The following is a 20,575-nucleotide window of genomic DNA, read 5'->3' as shown; positions in this document are numbered from 1 at the left end:
TATGAAGGTTTGTAAGAAGAATGAGTTCCCAGTGCAGAAGACTTATTTCCTTTGCATCTTTGAAACTAGTTCAAATGGTCACAGGGAATTGTTTATTTTAGAAAACAGGACAGGGTGAGCTGAAAAATTAATTAAACAGAACAGAGGAAACAGAGTTCAAATGTGCTATGAAATATCCTTTTTTCCTCCTTGAAACGTCCTGAAACTTTAACAAGTTACAGCCAAACCTTTAAAATTTACTATGGACTTTTTTTTACCATGTCACATTAAAAGCAAACATACGTAGTTCTAGAAATGGTCAGCATTAATCCTCTCTAGCAGTAATGCTAGAAGCTTTTACTGAATTAGTAGATTATTGTCGGTGAAAAAAAGAACATGTATAGTATTACCAAAAGGAAGAGAAAACCAAAAGGAAAAAAAGTTCTCTTTTCATTAATAGCACCAAGCAAGAGCCACCAAATCAAGTTTACTGATTTTTTATTTTTATATACACGTAGGCCTATTTTCCATACATAGAAATGAAATTTTACATGTCAATAATTCTGAGTCACACAAATGCAACAATACTAAAGCTTTAAGTATAGTTTCAGTTGTGTGCTAGTAATGTGTAACACCCTGTTCAGAAACAGAATTTCCAGGTTCATTGTATTCTAATGCTATGCAGTTGCAGGACCACTCAGGACTGTGCCCCTGAATATCATGGAGTTAATTATATTTGTACTGAACAGAATCCCAAGGAGTTTGTCCCAACGAGTCTTCTGGCTTTTTTTGTGAGAAAGGAAGCATAAAAATGTTGAGAGCTGTTGTGGTTCAACATTTCATTAATTGGATTTTGCAGGGGAAATTAAGTGTCTGGGTTTCTGACAATCTACACACAGTGTTCAAGGCTTGTGTATATAGAGGTGGGACTGTCTAACCAGAAGTCAGCCATTGATATTTTGCAACATTACCTCATTTTTTGGCATTCTGGGCTGTAAATGGGTTGATACTCTTGAGATTTATTTCTGACAAAGTTGTTCATGACAAGATGGCAAAAAACACAACTCAGTGGTATTCAGATCTTGACTTAGGATTTTTCATTGCTCAGAATTCTTTTTTTGGAGATGCAACTGTTAATGCAATTCAATATTATGTTGTATGTTTCAACATAAAATAATCTCTCCCCACTCCCAGTGCGTTTTCTGGAAACAGGCTTTCAACTGCACACAAAAAAATTGTCCTTGTGTTTGTGAAAGAAACAAACAATTTGAAGAAGTTGTACCACTGGGACATTGCTTGCTAGCACTGCTGTGCTTCTTCCTGTAGCATTTTGCAGCAAATGCAGTACTTGTAATTTTGTGTTTTTATCCCAAGCAACCTGGTCTTCAAAGAATATTAAAGTTTATTAAGAAAAAAGCCTTGGTGCTCACTTTCTCATTGTTTCCATTTTGAAATGACTTGGATAGAAGATCATATGAAATGCCCATTAGGAAGGACAGGAAGACTCTGTCAAGCCCCTGAACTGTTATCCTTTCTTGTTGATCCAGGTGGGATCAAGTAATGCTGCCCAGCACAGCCTGGGATGTCTTAAAAGAGACTATATGGCTCTGGGTCAGAAAACGAAGTCGTGGGAGTGCAGGTTGTGTTTTTTGTCTGTTCTTCCTGTCAAAGCTGTGGCTTAGGACGGGAAAGAAGAATTCTGCAAATAAATGACTGGCTACATAGATGGTATCATCAGGAAAGGTTTGGATTTTTGGATCATGGCTTACCCTTTTGAGAGGAAACTCTTCTACTGGGAGATGGTTTTCACCTCATGAAGGTAGGAAAAAAGGTGTTTGGTAAGAGCCTTGTTAACCTAATGAGGGATTTAAACTAAATTGGATGGGGGAGTGAGTCAATAATTCAAAGCCTAGTACAATGCCAGTAACGAAATCAGAATGCTGAAGTTTTGTGGGGAGTGGCACATATGATAGGTAACATTAACTCGCAGGTACCTTGGTGCATAAATGAAAACCTTGGTGCATAAAACATGGATTCCAGTGTCTCTGCACTAATACATAAGAGTATGGGAAACACGCAGGATGAACTGGAAGTCCTAAGAAAGGAAAGGGACTATGACCTAATAGGCATTACTGAAACTTGGTGGGATGACACAACTGGAATATTAGGATTGAAGGGTACAATTTATTTTAAAGGGACAAATAAGGGCGGTTGCATAATGTGAAGAAGGAAATATGTGAATCTAAGCATGGCAGTTCAGTTGAGTCTCTGGGTAAACATAAAAGGAGTAAGAAATAACTGATATTATGGTGGGGGTCTGCTATGGGCTACCAAGCCAGGCAGAGGACTTAGTAACTACACAGTCAACTGTTGGAAGTCCAACTCTGCTAAAACCAAAATGTCAAATTCTGGAATTGTCTTGCTGAGAACATTTTCCAGAAGTCTTGATACTCCACCATGACCTGCCTGCCAACTAAACTAGAATTCAGTGTTTGGCAACTTCTGCTGACTCTTAGAAGCTGATGTTGACAGGATTCTGGGTGTTGCAAGGCTACCCATTTGCCTAGAACCGTGCCCTTCATCGCTGGTGTGGACTGGCAGTGAGGGTATATAGGGACCTCTGATGGACATTATAAACCTGTCCCTGCATCTCAAGAGTATAAAAAAGGCAATGGTAATACCACTCTTGAAGAAGCCATCCTTCTGGTCTGTCCAGTTACCACCCAGTTTTGAACCATTCCTGGGCTGAGCAAGCTCCAGTTTCCCAGAGGACACATCAGTGCTACACCCCTTCCAGTCTGGTTTCTGCCCTGGTCATGTTGGTCGTCCTCATGGTCGATCTCCACAAGCAGCTGGATCAAGGCGGGTCAGTGCTGCTGCTATTGCTAGACCTGACAGCAGCGTTTGACACAGTTGATTACAATCTTTAATTTAAATTGTTAAATTGTTAATTGTTGGAAGCCGCCCTGAGCCACTTGTGGGAAGGGCGGGATACAAATCCCGAATAAATAAATAAATAAATCTGCTGGCTCACCACCTCGCCGATGCTGGAGTATACGGGACAGCCTTGAAGTGGGTTGTCTCATTTCTCTGTAGTCAGAGAGAGAGTGGTGGTGGGAGAGGGTTTCCTCCTGACACCGCTTGGAATGTGGGGCCCCTCAGGGAGCTGTCATCTCCCCAATGTCCATAACATTTATGTGCACCCAGCTGGCAAGGAGTTCTGGGTAAGAGTGCCATCAATAAGCTGGTGACACGCAACTGTATCTACTGATAGATGGCAGCTAGATGCCGTCCCAGGAAACTTGGCCAAGGGTTTGGAGGCTGTCGTGAGGTAGCTAAAATAGAATCAGCTGAGACTTAATCCAGCAAAGATGGAGGTTCTTTGGCTGGGTGGGGTCAGAACTTGAGCCCCAACTCCCAATCGTGCACCATTAACACTGACACGGACAGTAGAGAGCCTGGGTGTGTTTCTGTTTGCCTCCTTATCAATGGAAGCCCAGATCATTCATGTTGTCAGACTGGCATTTTTTTTTTTCAACTGCACCAGATCTGGCAACTGGCCCCCTACTTGTCTCGTCCTGACCTGGCTGCTGTAATCCATTTTAGGCTTAATTACTGTAACTCACTCTATCCAGGGCTGCTCTTGAGACTGACCCAGAATGCAGTGGCCTGCATTCTGAACTGTGCACATTCAACCTCTCCTTCTCCAGCCGCAAGGGCTCAAGACTGAGTAGCAAGTCACATTCAAGGTTTTTGGTTCTAGCCTTTAAAGCCCTAGTTGGGGACCAATGTACCTGCAGGACCGCCTCTTTTGGTATGTCCCCTGGAGAGCACTATACTTAGAACAACATCTGGAAGTCCCTGGCCGAAGTAGTATCTGGCTGTCCTCAACCCTTGCTCCAATTTGGTGGAACTCTCTGCCAAATGACATCAGGGCCCTGCGGGATTTGTTAACAGTTCCACAGGGCCAGTAAGGCAGCAATGTTCTTTCATGCATATGTCTGAGGACAGCAACAGTTTGGTAAAATAGCTGCCTCCCATCATCCCCCTGCTCCCATTGGAGTTTGAAATTGTATTGTGATCCCATATAGGTTGTATGTTTTATATATACCTCCTGTTTTAAGATTTCTGTATTTTATTTGTATATTTAGGTTAATTGATTGTTTTATGATTTGCTGTAAATGTACACTGCTCTGAGCCCACTTTGCAGGGAGAGCGGTATAAAAGTTTGATCAATCATCATTATATAGCAAAGTTGGCCAATTGTGTACTTAAATCCAGTGACGAATTGTGAATGGGCAAGACAAATCTTTTTATGTACATGCAAAGGGCTCTAGGTTTGCAGGAAAAGTGTGAAATATAAACATAATAGAGGTTTTTTTTAAAAAAATCCAAGGATCGTGTCTGTAGCTTTAAGCAATAATCTGCCTCAATGGCTCTTGCTAGGGAACCACAGTATTCCAGGCTGGATTCTGTTAGCAAAAGGTAGGGGGAGGGAGGCCACCTTAGGACTAGGCCTGCTGGGGTTGCCAGCTCCAGGCAGGGAAATTCCTGGAGATTTTGTGGAGGAGTGAGAAGGACGGGAGTAGGGGAGAGGCTTCAGCCAGATATAATGCCAGAGTCCACCCCCAAAAGCAGTAATTTCTTCCAGGAGGAGAGAGGTCTGTGGCAATTCTTGGAGAATTTACATATCGTAAGACAGATGTTTAAGTCACATTGGAGGATTCTTACCGCAGAGATCTTGGAATCTTTAATGAAGCCATCGGTGAAATGATATCCTAAGGCTTCCTGGTATTGTAAGAGGATATGAATTTGAGAGAAAACAAATCCAGGTTTGAGAAAATGTCAAGGACTGATCCCACACTGAGGAAGAGTATTGGAGAAATAGGAAGACTACCTGAGAGGGGGCACTTTTTGAAGCCATTGACACAACTCAACAAGGACTTCAAGAGATGCTTATTGTGGGTGGTTTCTGACCAAATACAAACAGAGAGGGCCAGTTTTCCTGAAAAATTATTGCTGCTCTATAGGAACGGGGGGTTTTGTGGCTGCAGTTGAATTTTTGAGACTGCTCTTGTGCACGCCAGGATTCTATGGACTAATTGATGAACTGGATTTAATAGCACTTTAGAATTTTCTGTAGATTAACTGAATTTAATATTATTTTAGAATTTCATGCATTTGGTATCTTTATCACTATTTTGGAGTAAATTGTTAGTTATAGATACTGTGTTTCATTATTGATACCATGGTTTGCTGCCTTTTTGTATTGCAGCTGTCTTGTTTTGTGGTTTCTCTCTGCTGCATTGCTACTATTCAACAGCAGCCACTCTATGAAAGCCAGCGTGGTGCAGCAATTAGAGCTTCAGAGTAAAGCAGACTAGTCCTCATCTTGTTTTGGAAGCTCATGGGTGCTTTTGGACCAATCAGACTTTCAGTCTAACCTACCTCAGAGGGTGAGAGAATGATGGAGGCTGCTTTGTTCACCACTGTGGAGAGTGGCAGGCAGAAATGAAGTAAATACATAATAAACACAGCTGAAGGTGGGAGGCAGGTAAAATATAGGTCAGTGAATGGCTGAGGAAGAACCAATGGGGGAAGGGAACTGCATCACTGCCCACTTGGGTCAACTTCATGAGGCAGAGGCTGCTGGAGGGCAAACTCATAGGGACAGACCAAGGTAGATTGGCTAGTTGGGGGGAAGGAGATGGGGTAGCCAACTCAAATAAATTTACACCACAGAAACCAGGATTTCTTTCTGTCTCACAAAAATAAAGTTGATCCAGGTGAGTAGCCATGTTGGTCTGAAACAACAGAACAAAGTTTGAGTCCAGTGGCACCCTTAAGACCAACAAAGTTTAATTCTGGGTAGAAGCTTTTGTGTGCACAAACACTTCCTCAGCTTGTCTGGAATGCCACCATGAAATGGCAAGCTGCAGAAAGAGGACTTTGAGGTTAACATATTCACATAGACGTCAGGACACAATCTACTGAATCTTCATGATATCCTTTACCGATGGAACTTTTTATTTGTGGAGTCATGAAAAGTAATGTCTCTGATCACAGCAGATCAGTCTGTTAGGTCGAAGCTGGAGTCTTTAGCACTTCAAACTGCATTGTAATCACGAGGACACAGGGCATTTATGAAACGATGTGACTGCAGTCACCCCTGCTGCTGCTGCTGAAAGTGGTGTTCTTGGGATGAAGCAGACAGCTTGTATTTTATGATCCACACTGTTCTCATTTTAATAAGCTGTCTTATTTTCTTTTCTTGTGACTGTGATGCTTGTCCTCATCCCTGTAATAGATAAAGCACATCATTCTGTAAGGCTTTTATGCCTCCAGTGGAGGGGGGCGCTCTCCAAGTTTCTTTGGCTGCTTCAGCCATGTGCCATGTGCCATGAAGCCACATGAGCAACTGACTCTCTCACTGTCAAAACTGCAAGAGGCTTTGGGGAGGAGGACTGGAGGGAGGCAAACAGGGTCATTTTAAACCCATCACCTTTATTGGGTTTCATTCTGCTTGGGATACCACTGCAAGTTCTTTGGGGTAGACACCCAAGTTTTTGCTATTAATTTACAAGGTGCTCTGCAATTAAAAGTGAGTTGATCCAGCCCTCTTAGCTCTTCCTTACTCCAAAACAGGAAAAAACCCTTTCAAACCTAAATATGCCTGTTCGGTCTCATGCCACCGCATCATTTCTTTGTGTCACTTCTGCATCACATGATGTTGTATTATCTTTACGATAAATGGGCTAATTGAAAGGGGCACCAAACAAACCAAAAGCATCTCTGACAGGGCCCTGAAATAAAGAGGGTCAGGGCAGGTAATTAACTTTATTCAACCACAACACCTGCTTTGCTGGCATGTCAATTAGCCATTCAATAACGTATTGTTCCTGATACCTCCAGAGGGTTTTGAATTGAAGGGGAAACAAATCCCTACCTTTTGGTCATTGATACCATGGTAAGAATTACAGAGGGTGAACATGGGCCTGGTGAGGAGCCAAAAACCTGGTTCGAGGTTCATGAGCCAAGGTCCGTCACCCACCTGTTCAGTGAACAAATCTGTTAGATTTAGGGTGACGATCGGAGCAGCTCAAGAAGTGAAACCCACCCACAAATTCTGGTGCAAAAATGTTAGGTAATGGTGGGGTGGTGATATTTTCCTGCCTTAGAAACGCAAATAGGGACCCTCAAAGCTGGGCATGCAACACTGCGTCTGCCAGCAACAGAGTCCGCTTCCCACTGCTTGCAATGGGAGCGGATGATATTAGCACTGGATGAGCACAAGTTCCCTTCGTTGGTGGGGCATTGTGGTTTGGGATGGGGTTGGTGTACTAGCATGTGAAAGAGCTTTGCTGCTGGGCCCACGTGGTGGTGGTGGGTTGCTCAGCTAGCCTACGCAGGAGCTACGATTCGTCCTGGCTTCCTCTGTATTGCAATTTGGTTCCTGTTTGTTTGGTGCAAAGGATGTACTAAAGGAATGACAAGCTTGCTTACTGAAAACAATGGGAGAGGTTTTGCAGCCCACTGGAGATAATGGGAACCATGAATGCCAAGTGACTTGGCATGAGCTCCATTGAAATACATTGCAGCACAACAAAAGTTGCAAAGAAAATGTGGAATGGATTTTCCATTAAGGACTCTGGGACTGAAAAGACAGCCCCTAGAGTAGAATGATGGTCTCTATAAGCAATACTCCCTCTAAGCTGTGGAGTCTTGTGAGCAAAAATTCTACTTTGTGAGCTACTGCATAAATTAATGTACTCTGGGACCATTTTTCTTGAGCTAAGACAAAAATGTGTAAGTGGGAGGGACTGGAACGGCGCAGAGTGGAATGCCAACCCTGGGATTAGCAGAAGTGTTCTGGAATTGGAATGACAGAACCCAGAGTGGAATGAAGGTCCCTAGCAATAAACTGTGCTCTGGGACCAGAATGACAGGGCGCAGAGTGCAATGACAGGCCCTGGCAGCAGCAGAAGGGTTCTGGAAAAATTGGGATTGGATTCCTCTCTCCCATAGCAAGCATTTGGCTTCAGCAGGCGTTCGCTGCTGTCAGCTTTCCCTCCCCTCCCTCCTCTGGGTTGCAGTGAAGAGACTGCTCCTGAAGTGTTTTTGTTTGGGGGCTGCTTTTCCGGGAGATCTTCAGCTTAATGCCTGGGGTGCCTTACTCTTCATTTCAAACACTGCCCCACTTCTCCGGGGGTGGGGGAGGGGGTTGCCTGCCTGATTCCGGAGTTCCTGCCTGGAGCCCGACTCCTCTTCATTTCAAATCTAGCCCCACTTCTCCTTTGGGTCCGATCTGTGTGGGTGCCTGCCTGGTTCCAGAGTTAGGGTGAACAATACAGTTGGGGAGGGTGGCTCCCGGGGAGACACCACTACCACCTGCTATGATGGGGGGAGGTCCCTGAGAGTGTTTGCCCTGCCCAGCAGTCACCATAGCAGTAGTGGGTGCGCCTGGGGAAAAACAGCCACTTGCAAGCATGCGGATGCAGTGTGGGAGGTTGGCCTTGCCCAGTAATCCCTGTGACAGTCTGCAGAGGGAGGGAGGGGGGGCAGGTAGAAGCAGGTACCTGCAAGTGTCAGGGGCTCCTGAACCCAGGCGGGGCGGGCCTGTCCTGCCCAGTGACCACATTTTCAGTTGGATGGAGGATGGTCTGGTCTATGCACTCCTGAACCCACACCTGACATCTCTCCAAAAAACACTTTCCTTGGGGCACCTTGTTTTGGGGTCTGTAACTCTGACCCCCAAGTCCAACCCGCACATAACGTGGGGGCATCCGGAGGGAGTACACTGCCTCTAGCTCACCCAGGGGCTGTTCTATACACGCCTGAGCCCTCACCTGACCTCCCTGGAGAGCTGCTTTTCCTGGCGCACTTTCTTTGGGGTTCTGGAGGTCGGACTCCTGAATCCCAATCTTCACCAAACCTGCGGAAATTTTGGAGCCTCTGGGACCCCAGGGGTGGGGGGCACTTCTCATGAGAATCAGGCCAGTTCCAGTTTGGCCATTCCTGACCGTAGGCCTCAGATGCCTGCCTTGCATCCTGGTCACTTTGCATGAGGTGTCCATGGGTCCGGTGCTGTGAAGGTGCAGCCAGCCAACTTATGGTGCCCCCAGCAAGGGGCAAGCAGAGGTGGTTGGCCGTGGCCTGCCTTCCAAGTACTTAGCTTCCAAGACTGGGCTATACCAGGCCACCTTCCCTCCCAGCTTTGTATTATAACAAAATTTAATTCCATTTTTAACATTTCAGTCTGAGTCACTATAGGTACAATTGTTTTAAAGCTAAAATTCTGGACAGAAAGAATATTAGAACTAGAATACATAGGAGCAGTACAAAACCCCCAGAATGTGTCCCTTTGGGTTAATACTAAACCAGTGGTTGAGTTTTGCTTATATGGAGGACATCATGTTATTTCCCAGCCAGCCATTTTCTGGCTTTGAACCTTTTAACAAGAATTAATCAACACAGGTGCATTAAGCACCGTAATACTTCATCAAGGCACAAAAACCAGTGAAGTGACATAGACCTCTCTCTTTTCCTTCGGGAATCTCCATCTCTCTCTTTTTCCTGATTTTTCTTCTGTTTGCCTGGATCCTTTGAGCTTCCATAGGACTGTCTGGAGTCAGTTGAGGCAGACCTGCACTCTTCCTTTCTAAACAAAGGGAAACAGAACTTTCATCCAGCTAATGCAGACTTTGACAAAGGGTGAAAGCCATTTAACTCAAAGACAGTAACTGGTCTTCTTTACTTCTTGTATGATCAACAACAACAAAAAAGCATTTTAGAATTATGCTGGGGGGGGGGGGGGGAAGTGTAGATGACTGGGGAAGGCAATGGCAAACCACCTCATAAAAATGTCTGCTGTGAAAACGTGGTGCGACGTCACCCCAGAGTGGGAAAGTACTGGTGCTTCTTGCACAGGAGACTGCCTTGACCTTGGTGGTGGTGGAAAGTGCTGTCAAGCTGCAGCTGACAGATGGCCACCCCATGGCATTCTCAAGGCAAGAGACATTCATTCAGATGTGGTTTGCCTCTGTGCAGCAACCCTGGATGGGAGACCTATCAGGGCCAAGCCTCTTGAGCTTCTGACAAGATGGGGCTAGCCTGGGCCAGCAGAAACAGGGCAAAGCCCTCATGCAGCCAGACAAGTTGCTGCATATATCCTTGTTGGCCCCTCCCCTTAAACAGTTTTTGCCTGCTATGCCATGCTAACTCCTCATATAATTAGGTGTGGGGAGCAAAACAGCAGAAGACAGAAATATTTTTTGCTGGCTGTTTCCCCCCCTTTGTGAAAAAGACTGGGTGTAAGTAGGATGCCTTTTAACAGGCAGAACTGTATAGCTTTCAAGAGAGTCAGATTAAAAAACATCAGGGCATTGTTCCACAGAGAAGTATGGTGGGTGCCTGCTGTTCTGAGCCCCACATCCCAATGCTTTAGAGCAGGCTTCTTTGCCTTGGTGAGAAGAATGCTGCTTTGTCTTCCTGGGATCTGTCCTGGATCACCTTCAAGTTGCCCCCTTGGCTCACAGCAGTGCCACAGAAGTGGGCTAGAGACAGTAGGGCAGGCTGTGACTGCTTGTTTGAACAATACCTGGACATTACATACACCCAGTGTTCCCTCTAAGCTGAGTGAGTGTGAGCTAGCTCACAGATTTTTAACCTCCAGCTCACACATTTTTGTCTTAGCTCAGGAAGGATGACCCCAAAGCACACTAATTGATGCAGTAGCTCACAACTTTAATGGCAGTAGCTCACGAAGTAGAATTTTTGCTCACCAGACTCTACAGCTTAGAGGGAACACTGCAGACACCCACACATTTTCACTCAATAGATTTTATAAAACAGCAGCAACATCCTCTATGCAGGGTTATGCTACTAACCCATCATAAACGATGCTACTACCAATTCTGAGAGCGCTGGTATACGTGAAAGGGAAGCATTTAGGGGGCTGGCTTTTACCTTCCCGAAAGTTTTGCTGAGGAAGACAATCTTCCATCTTCACAACCTTGTAGGTTTTTGTTTTCTTCCTGCCAATGTGTGGCCAGTTCCTCCATGTGCACCCCAATCACATCCCGGATCACCTGGGCAGAGATTAGTTACTGCAATTAGCTAAGAGGAACTGTGAAAGGAGGAAGAAACAATCTGGAATTCCCACCTCTCAGATATCCCAGGATAAGACATCCTCCCAGGGGACCAAGCAGGCTAATTTCACCACTTCACCCTTTGCCTCTTTAGTTGACTCAAGTACTTGACATTCCATGCTCCTCACTGGGCCATTCTGTTGTCTCCTCCCCCCCAACCTACAATTTACCCACTTTTCTTCATACTACAACGAGTTCCATCCCAAGGATGCAGAGACTGGACTTGCAATGCAATACAATCCTAGAAAAGTTACATCCATCTATATATTCCAATGAGTTTAGATTGGAGTAACTCTGTTTAGGATTATACTACAAGTCTCTGGGCAGTATGGTTTTGCCACTTTTGTGACAGATGGGATAGGGGGAGTCAGCCGTTAAACTATTACAGTGATGCAGAAGTATCGCTGGAGAGGAATTCTATAAAGCTGGGGGGGAAGGAGACAGAGGTGGCAGCCCTTGGGAATAACACTGCAAATGGGAACATCCTCCCCAGTATTAAATATTTACTCATGATCTTGCCAATCTAAGTATCTTACAATGTGGAAATAGTGCACAAATTAAAAAAAAATACTCAAGTTCTGCAAGACTTTGTGCTCTAACCCAAACTACCCAGCCCCAGCACTTACCTCTGTGTAGGATTTCTTTGTGATGTGAACATTTTTCGCTCTATAGGACTGCCGCCGCCTTTTATAATCCCGCATCTCTGCGAGAATTTCAAGATGGGATTTTGGACCCTTCTGACCATCATCTATTTGATGTTGAAGCAAAAAAGTATTTACTGCATTAAACCTTTAGAGAACAGCAACACTACAGTTAGTCACCCTGCAGATAATGAATCAGGGTAGGCAATCTACCCCTCCTCCTTTTGCCAGGGAAACACAGCAGAGTGCCGTGGCTGACCCAGCTACCATTTTAGTGGATGCTAATTTTGGTAACCTGAAAGCAATTTCTAGTTGCCACAGGCAGCCAGGCAAGTGCAATAACTACAGGCTGTGCTCCCCCCTGCCACCCCCGCATGCTCAAAGCCTCCGTTATTTCTTGGAGGAATCAAAATGTGAGCAAAGGCAGGCAAACACAGCTCCTTTGCTGGATTATTTTCACCTGTCCATGGGTACTGTCATGCATTGAAGACAAAAGCAACCCTCCAAAAGGAGAGAATTCAAGAAGAAGGCATGTCCCAGACTATGCACCAAACCCTCTCTTCATAAGGTTTGTGAGTTTTGGATCTTACAGCCTTAATATTTTTTCTCCCAGACCTTGGTTGACTTTTGCTGCCAAATCAACAAAGAGATCGCTGTCATTTTCTGTCGACTGAGATCTTGATCTCTGGTTCCTGGTTTCCACAAGGACGTAATTGTAGATTGCAAGGCGATCAGCTTGGGTCAGATCACAGATGGATCGCTTGTGGTTTTGTGGAACTTCAACAAACGGAGCAGAATAAGCACCTAAAAGACATGTAAAAAGTTGACTCTGTCATTACAAGCAAGAGGGCAGAAAGAACAGAAGTTTTTGGAAATGTTAGCTCCTCATGTAATTAGGGGTGGGGGGCCTAACAGCAGAAGATAGAAACATTTGTGCTTAAATAGACAACTAAATATTCATGGATGAGAATGAATGGAACTTTGTAGGAGAACCACATTCTATTCAGTCTCGCCATCAAGATAAGCTTCTTCAGACCTTGGCAGTCAGGTTTTTGACAGGATCTGACTCTCTGATGCCCACCTGTCGGTCATGTTGGCAGCACCGAACAGAACAAAGGTATTATATCTTTCCTTACAAAATGTAGCTTGGTTTGATAGCTAGTCATCAATTCTCTCTGTTATACTGGCAAACAAAGGGTACCAGTTTGGTGTTTGTTTGCTGATAACAAATGGGAAGGGCAGAGAAAGGTCAAGAGTTCATCTCTTCCCCTGGCCAACCCCTCTGCCTCCAGGGCAGCCCCCCCCCTCCTGCTCTCCCAGGACCATCCTTATGAAGAAAAGCATAAAGGATTCATGGATTTCTTTAAAATGGCTACACGCCCCTCCCCCCATCCAAGTCAGCTCTCTGCTCCAGGCTTTGCCAGGCAAGAAAACCTCTATGTAGTTCATGCAAATTACAAGGTTCCGACTGTACCTCAGCAAATCACAGCCTCTCAGATTCAGTTCTCCATCTGTAAAATGGGTACTGTAAGAGCCCTGGTGGGAGAGGGCTCGAGACTGTTATTAATGCAACATGTTACATATTGAAAGACTATTACATCAGCAAAAATAACGTGGCTGGACAGTTCACAGCCTGGCTGCATTGCCATGGCCCCAGCTTGCCTGCAAGTGAGAGTGGAGAATGGGTGACTGAGACTCATAAATTTATACAATGCTCTGAAAGGTGTTAAGGTTGGTGAGATGAACTGTCCATATCAGCCTGTTCTCCAGCCAGGCCCGTAGCTATGGTGGGGCCCACCAGGTCCTGGACCCTCCACCCTTCCCCTTGTGGAGACCACTTGGCCCCACCACTTGCAGCCCCTGCTGCTGTCTCACACTTACCCCCCTCCCCTCTGGGATCTAGGTGGCAGCAGCAGACATCCTTTGGTGCATGCTGGGCACCCCCCTCCCCATGCAGTCTGCCTCAGGGTGCCATGCTCAAGCCTGGCACCAGCAGTGGTGAATTAACTCAGCCAAGCTCAGCGGCAGGGAAGCAGTGTGTGTGGGGAGGGGGAGCAGCGTTGTCTGGAGCACACAGAGAGTGAGAAGAGTGGGTGAGCAAGAAAGGAGCTGCTTCCCCACTCTTCCCCCAGACTTTGCTTCTCCCACGTGGCAGTGGTTGCTGCCTTTCTCAAGCTCTCTGGACTGGCTGCTCAGGGGTGGGGGGGTCTGGCTTCTGTTTCACCCATTTTAGGACTGGCAGCTGTTAGGAGGACACAGCGGATGCTCCGGGGGCTGGAGAAGTGTATGGCATGCTGTCACCAACAGCACAATTTCTGCTCCAGGTGAGAGAAGATATTGGATTTATATCCCGCCCTCCAAAGAGTCTCAGAGTGGCTCACCATCTCCTTTCCCTTCCTCCCCCACAACAGACACCCTGTGAGGTGGGTGGGGCTGAGAGGGCTCTCACAGCAGCTGCCCTTTCAAGGACAACCTCTGCCAGAGCTATGGCTGACCCAAAGCCATGCTAGCAGATGCAAGTGGAGAAGTGGGGAATCAAACCCGGTTCTCCCAGATTAGAGTGCGCACACTTCACCACTACACCAAACTGGAGACCAGTGCCATTCATGCTTGAAATTTATTGGGGAAGGGGTTTTTTTAAAAAGAAAATGGCACAAGGGGGCAGGCAAAGGATTATGGGCTTCCTGCTTGGTTCCTCTCTCCTTGTCTTCACCCCTCAGTGCAGTGGGACAAAGTCGGCTCAGGGCTGAGAAGATGCCAGCCCATCCCCCTCCTTTGCCCAGCAAGTGTCTTTTGAGATCTCCTTGAGGCCAAGACTGTTGTCTTGGCCACTGGGGCTGCAGTCCATCCTTGCCTTCTTCCTCAAAGTGACCTCACTGGGCAGCCCCCCGTTCTCCCCCCCCACCCCAAATCCTACTATGTGCCCCACCACATTTAAAATCCTGGCTATATCCTGGCCCTGTCTCCAGCACCCCAAGCAACAAGTAGGAATGGAGAAGGGAACTTCCAGGATCTCTGCAACCTCAGCTGCAGTCTGTGTCAGGACGATGCTGGTGGGTCCCAAGCATACAGCAGCTGGTGGCAAGACTTAGCTCCTATTTACCTGGGCAATAACTTCCACCATCTGTAGCAGTGGCTTGTTTAATAATGTGGAACTGTAAATTCTTATCTGCAGTGAGAGAGAAGAAAGTGTTACCTATACAACATTCAAGGCCTTAAATGTTTACAGAAATCAGATAAAATTCAAATAAATCTTTAGCTTTTAATGTCTGAAATACAGAGGAGCAATGCCTTTGGTACAGATAGAGAGCTACTCAATTAGAGTTTTAAAAACATTTTTGCATGCCGAGGAATGTTTACAGATGATTCTCTAGATGAATAAGAATGACCCTTCTATAGATCAACATTCATTCATTCATTCAAGTGAATTTTTGACCGCCCTTCCCAAAACTGGTTTCAGGGCTGTTCACAGCAATGTAAAATTATAACAGATAAAAACAGAATAAATAGAAGTAAAAGCATTACAAACCCCCAAGAAAAGCAAGATAGCATCAGATTCGTAAGATGCTGTTCCCACGCTGAAGGGGGAAGCGGAAGGAGGAGTGCCAGGAAGATGGAACGGCTGCTGCCCCCAACCAAATGCCTGCTGGAACATCTCAGCCATATAGGAATGGTAATGAGTCTCACAGGGCCGGGACAGAATTTGGCAGAGAGTTCCAGCAGGTTGGGGCCAGGGCAGAGAAAGGCCTGGCCCTAGCTGAGGACTGCCAGATCTCTCGTGGGCTGGGGGCCACCAACAGATGTTGCTCACCAGAGGTCAAGGCTCTCTCGGGCGGGGGTATCCCAGGAGAGGTGGTCCTGAAGATACATGGGTCCACAGCCATTAAGGGCTTTAGAGGTCAATACCCAGGACCTTAAACCTGATCTGGTGCTCCACTGGGAGCCAGTGCAGTTCCTGCCACATGGGGGAGATGTGAGCTCCGTGCAGGGCCCCTCCCCCCCCCAGGACCACAGCCCCTGCAGTCTGCATTCCAGGCTCTCTGAAATCAGAAAAGGTCAATATAATATCTTCACATCAACATCATTCTTCTGTACATTTTCAAATGACGGCCAGTTTATGGAACCTTTTCACAAGCAGCATTCAGATAGCTGCAGAGCCCCTAAACTGACACTAAATTCCAGAAATAAGCTTAAGGCCAGCCAGGTCTCTGAAAATTAGGTAAGAGCAGACAGTAAATACACATCACTTTAGAGCTCTCTCCATAATTCATCCCTGCTTGGATCTCTCCTCCAGCAGCCCCAAGGCCTTCTGACTGTGGCCAACGGTATCAGGAGCAGGAATGACCCCTCAAGCATCTTCCAAGGCTGAACTCCCAAAGGGCAGTTCTTGTGAGTGAAGACAGAAAGGACAGACAGTTTTAAAGCAGGAAATTCTCCCATTATAAATGAAGTCTGTGAGAATCTGTGACACTTTGGACTTTTATTTTCATTTCATTATATGGCTAACTCACCCATTAGAATACCAGGGATCTTCGCTTTTTCATAGAAAAAAGAAGACTCATACATTGCAGCCTAGAAGATAAGAGACATCAAAATCAAGCCATGCTGTAATGTTTTGTGTCACTAATTGATGCAATGTAACCAGTACAGGTCTGCAGCAGGACAGCAGACTCCTCCCCCCCCCCCCCACTGGAGGAAGTGGACAGAAAATGAACACTGGCACTAACTCTTGGCTTTCACAGTTGCACTTGGTTTTACTGTTATATTTTATAGTTATTCAAATCATCTTTGGGGGCCTTGGAATGCCAGGACATGCAGATTTTAAATTACTTTAAACCTTGACAGCACTTCCAAGCAAGATTCCAATTTAAATTACTAGTTTTACATCAGTGTCCTATTCATGGCTTGCTTGCAACTAAATAAAGCCTTTAAACCACTTAGAGCGTAATCCAATTGCATCTGCTTAGAGACCAGAAAAAGAATTTTGTTCGGTGCTCCTTCTGTAAAGGTGCATGGCTATGAAGCAATATGGCATAAGAACAACATTCGCAACTAATGGAAGGACTTCCTTCCAAATAAATGCATATGGATGTCCAAAACTTCCCAGAAGAGCGGACAGTTGTTGGATAAGATAGCACTTCTTAAAGAGAACAAAAAAGAATATTCATTCTATTGGTTCACCAGACTAAAAATATTCATAATTTAAAAACTGAACAAGCAGCAGAGCTCAGCCAGATGGAGAGTGTAAGATAAGGACAATGGACTGTGCAGAGACATTAAGGGCTTAAAAGCTGTTATTTTACAGACTGGAATACTAGTGACAATTTGTGCCATTATGATGCTTACCTTCAGAAATATCTTTCACTTCTGTAACTTTTAAAGAGTTTTTAAGCTTTAAGAAATTTTAAGGGTAGGCTTAAACATGATCGTATTTAAATTTGAATTCAGCTGTAAGCCACAATACTAAGACACAATTTAAAAAAAAAAAACCCTCTTCTGGTTTGATTTTTAACAACCCAATTTTAAAATTAATTTTATCTTTTGTTTAGAAAGTCATATGCTGGACGTTTTGTCGAGATTTCAAATACTCCCCACCCCCTACCCACCTCTTCGGCTTTGGAGTAGCCTTGTCTCCTGAGGCGGCAGGACAGCTCGTGCTTTCCCAGGGCGGCCTTCGGGATCCGGTGGTTGCGATCCTGGGGACAGGGCAGCCGCTCGTCCTGCGCAAGGCGAAAAGCCACGTGAGGTGGAAAGGAAGCCCCTTTAACTGCCAGCGCCTGCCTCCGCCACGCTGCGGGGTGGGGCGGGGCGGGCAGCAGAGCCGGGGGCCCGCGGGAGGGAGGGCGGGAGGCGGAGGGGCAGGCCAGGCGTGGGCCCCAGAGAGCCCCGGAGCAGCAGCCCGGCCTGGCGGGGGGGGGGGGCGGACCCCGCGCATGCGCCCACGGGCCCCGGGGCCTTCTCCCGCCCTCACCGGCTCTCCCCCCAGCCAGAGGGCGCGGGCAACGGGCGGCTTCTCCTCCGTGCTCCCCAAGGGCGGCCCCGCTGCCTCCGACGCCATCTTCGCCCCGCCCCGCCTGCGGGATGAGCGGAGGCCCTGGTCTCGCGAGAGCTGCCGAGGGAGGGGCCGCTGCTTGAGGTGGGCGTGGCCGGGTCCTTCCCCTCCCTCTCCCGGAGGCGCTTCCGGGGTCAGATGCAGCAGCAGCCTCCCGGCCTCCCCGCCTGGAGGCTGGCAACCTAGCCCAAGGGAGCGCTTGAAGGGCCCGCGGGGGGGGGGCGGAGCCAAACCAAGGCCTCGGCCGTCTTCACAGGAGGGGAGCCCGCCCAGGGGCGGAGGAGACCGAATGGAGCCCTCCTGGGCAGCCCTGCGGGAGCAGACTGTCTGTCAGGGGGTTGAACTCCTGGGTCGTGAGGCCTGGTGGTTCCTCATCACTCCTTTCTGCATCCAAATAAATGATCTTTTACTGTCATCATTACTGTAGAGTTTGAGAACTGTTATATAATAAAAAGTGGCCCTGATAAACTTACCATGCGATGCTGGCTATTAATTATTCATAGCTATCACTACTTACTATATAATACAATTCCAAATAGGGTTGCCAATCCCCAGGTGGGGGCAGGGGATCCCCCAGTTTGGAGGCCCTCCCCCTGCTGCAAGGTCGTCAGAAAGCAGGGGGAGGGGAGGGAAATGTCTGCTGGGAACTCTGTTATTCCCTATGGAGATTTATTCCCATAGAAAATCATGGAGAATTGATCCGCGGGTATCTGGGCCTCTGGGGAGGCTGTTTTTTGAAGTAGAGGCACCAAACTTTCAGTATAGCATCTAGTGCCTCTCCCCAAAATACCCACCAAGTTTCAAGAAGATTGGACCAGGGGGTCCAATTCTATGAGCCTCAAAAGAAGGTGCCCCTATCCTTCATTATTTCCTATGAAAGGAAGGCATTGAAAAGGTGTGCTGTCCCTTTAAATGTGATGGCCAGAACGCCCTTTGGAGTTCAATTATGCTTGTCATAGCCTTGATCTTGGCTCCACCCCTAATGTCTCCAGGCCCCACCCCCAAAGTCCCCAGATATTTCTTAAATTGGACTTGGCAACCCTAATTCCAAAACAAGTTTCCTAACTACTAATCACATGCTGGAAATAAACTTAGAGTATTAATTTTCAATAAGAAACACCTAACACCTGACAAAGTCCACATAACAAAGAGCCTCTAGTAGAGTTATCAAAATGAATCTCACCCTTATATTAAATTAGTAAACTATAATATTTTAATTTTCTAACCAACTTTACAAATTAACACATCTTAAAAAGTCTAATAAAGTTTTGTACTACTTTTAAAAAACTAAACATTTATAGCTGAAGTCACCACAAATTGTCCACCATCTCTGGAGCATTTACTCAGGTTCTGCCATATGAAGGTTTTCTTATGTCTGGTTTACTCTCCAAAGTTCCTCTTCCTCTTCCAGTGTAAGATGAATGTTAACTTTTTCTAGCAAAGCTTTCCGGGTATTGATGTCCATACCATTTCTATCCAGTAGGATTTCCATTTCTATCCAGTAGAATTTATTTTATATTTATATCCCACCGTTCTCTAGTGGATATCAGAAGTCACATGCCTATGAAACCTTATGTTGGTGCTGGGTAGTTTTGGTGCAAATATTCTTAGATGTTTCTTTTTTTGGTGAAAGATCTAGAAGGACCAAGATTTTGTGGCCATTGTAAGCCTCTTAGTCCTGTCCAAGGATAAATTGTGTCAGAATGTCTCTCCATCTGCCTTTCTGAGGTGATGCCAATGGACTCAGCTGTGTTGCTCTTTATGGGGCTATACCTTCCTCCAGAGAGGAGGAGGCCAGGTTGGTGTTCTCTTCCGCCTCTGTCGATGCTTTTAAATTTCAAGTTGTGGATCCTCCAGCAATTTTTTCAATGCAATTCTCAATTAGTTGCAAGTTGTTCTGTAGCTTTAATTTGCTTGATCTCACTCTAAAGTGATACTAAGTTATGCTGCTTATTCAGTCATTTTTGAAGTTTCAATTATTTAGACATTTCAATCAGTTTGTTATTAATTGGTTGAATATAGTCATTAACTGATACTTTAAAGTATTTATGTATATCTTGCTGGATTGGGTTGAGCTCTCTCCAGAATACTGGAGCAGCATCGTATTCTTTTGGTGTTGGGCCAGGTGCTATCTTAGGCTCCATTTGTGGAGTCTGATAGAGATCTGGGTGTAAAAAAGGACTTTACTGAAGTTATTTTGTGGCTGGCTTTGTTTTTATTCTGGATAACTTCCGCACTGATTTTCTTAGTTGTCAGAGTCTGCATTATTTTTGTTGTGATAAATGGGGGGGAAGGAATGGGAACTCTCCTAAAGTGTGTCCACTATCACAGAGTTGCTTCCCCTATCAACTTATCTTGATAGCACGTAATGTCCACAACCTTTGCACCAGGCAGGAAGGTTACCATGCAGTCAGAACACCTGTCACAGATCCCACTCTCTATATTCCTAACGATCCAATCACTCACTACCAGAAGCCCACCACCCCCCAGCCCCTTACAGTTCAGAGGCTCACACTCCCTTTAGGAGAAGCCTTACAGTTCAGAGGCTCACAGTCCCTGCTTCTCAGGAGCAACAATCTGCCCTAGGAAAAAAAAACCATTGCTCAATGAGCAGTAGACCAGACAACGAACCAAAGAGACCCAGGCAGAAGCATCACTATGATGGAAAGTACTGCTTTGAGCTCAAGGTGTTGGTACTGATCTGGCTTTCTCTACAGTTGTCTCATCAATTTAGATTTGAAGATGGGATGGAAGTC

At 46.0% G+C, this 20,575-nt stretch overlaps 2 protein-coding genes across 3 annotated transcripts in view; one reads left to right on the top strand and one right to left on the bottom strand.

The window, feature by feature from the left end:
* NFX1 (nuclear transcription factor, X-box binding 1) overlaps window positions 1-5,401 on the top strand; it is a 441,461-nt gene extending 436,060 nt beyond the window's left edge. Inside the window, exon 25 of the mRNA XM_060254053.1 lies at window positions 5,384-5,401. The gene's annotated coding sequence lies outside the window, so the exon portion shown is untranslated. The remainder of the gene's footprint in view (window positions 1-5,383) is intronic.
* Window positions 5,402-5,970: 569 nt separating this feature from the next.
* Window positions 5,971-18,166, bottom strand: SNRNP48 (small nuclear ribonucleoprotein U11/U12 subunit 48). Of its 2 annotated transcripts, XM_060254058.1 has the most exons (9): window positions 17,739-18,166; window positions 17,374-17,487; window positions 16,279-16,339; window positions 14,871-14,936; window positions 12,383-12,571; window positions 11,753-11,874; window positions 10,945-11,066; window positions 9,512-9,637; window positions 5,971-6,277 (listed from the first exon to the last, which is right to left on the bottom strand). In XM_060254058.1, exons 1-9 carry the CDS (start codon window positions 17,823-17,825, stop codon window positions 6,238-6,240), a joined length of 927 nt encoding a protein of 308 aa, XP_060110041.1. In that variant the 5' UTR covers window positions 17,826-18,166; the 3' UTR covers window positions 5,971-6,237. The 2 variants fall into 2 exon arrangements, with proteins under 2 accessions (XP_060110041.1, XP_060110040.1); XM_060254057.1 differs by lacking the exon at window positions 5,971-6,277 and having other exon boundaries at window positions 9,193-9,637.
* Between the last annotated feature and the right edge of the window lie 2,409 nt (window positions 18,167-20,575).

This window comes from Heteronotia binoei, chromosome 14, assembly GCF_032191835.1.
Source record: "Heteronotia binoei isolate CCM8104 ecotype False Entrance Well chromosome 14, APGP_CSIRO_Hbin_v1, whole genome shotgun sequence".
Classification (NCBI taxonomy): domain Eukaryota; kingdom Metazoa; phylum Chordata; class Lepidosauria; order Squamata; family Gekkonidae; genus Heteronotia; species Heteronotia binoei.
The sequence above is the reverse complement of the archived record's forward strand: the minus strand, read 5'-3'. Positions and strand labels throughout refer to the sequence as shown.

Excerpts from the sequence above, each read along its gene's own strand:
- SNRNP48 (XM_060254057.1), bottom strand. The coding sequence starts at position 17,825 with ATGGCGTCGGAGGCAGCGGGGCCGCCCTTGGGGAGCACGGAGGAGAAG. Across the intron at positions 14,937-16,278 it reads GATCCCTGGTATTCTAATGG|ATAAGAATTTACAGTTCCAC; the intron begins GTGAGTTAGCCA and ends CTCTCACTGCAG. Across the intron at positions 12,572-14,870 it reads TGGTGGAAGTTATTGCCCAG|GTGCTTATTCTGCTCCGTTT; the intron begins GTAAATAGGAGC and ends CATGTCTTTTAG.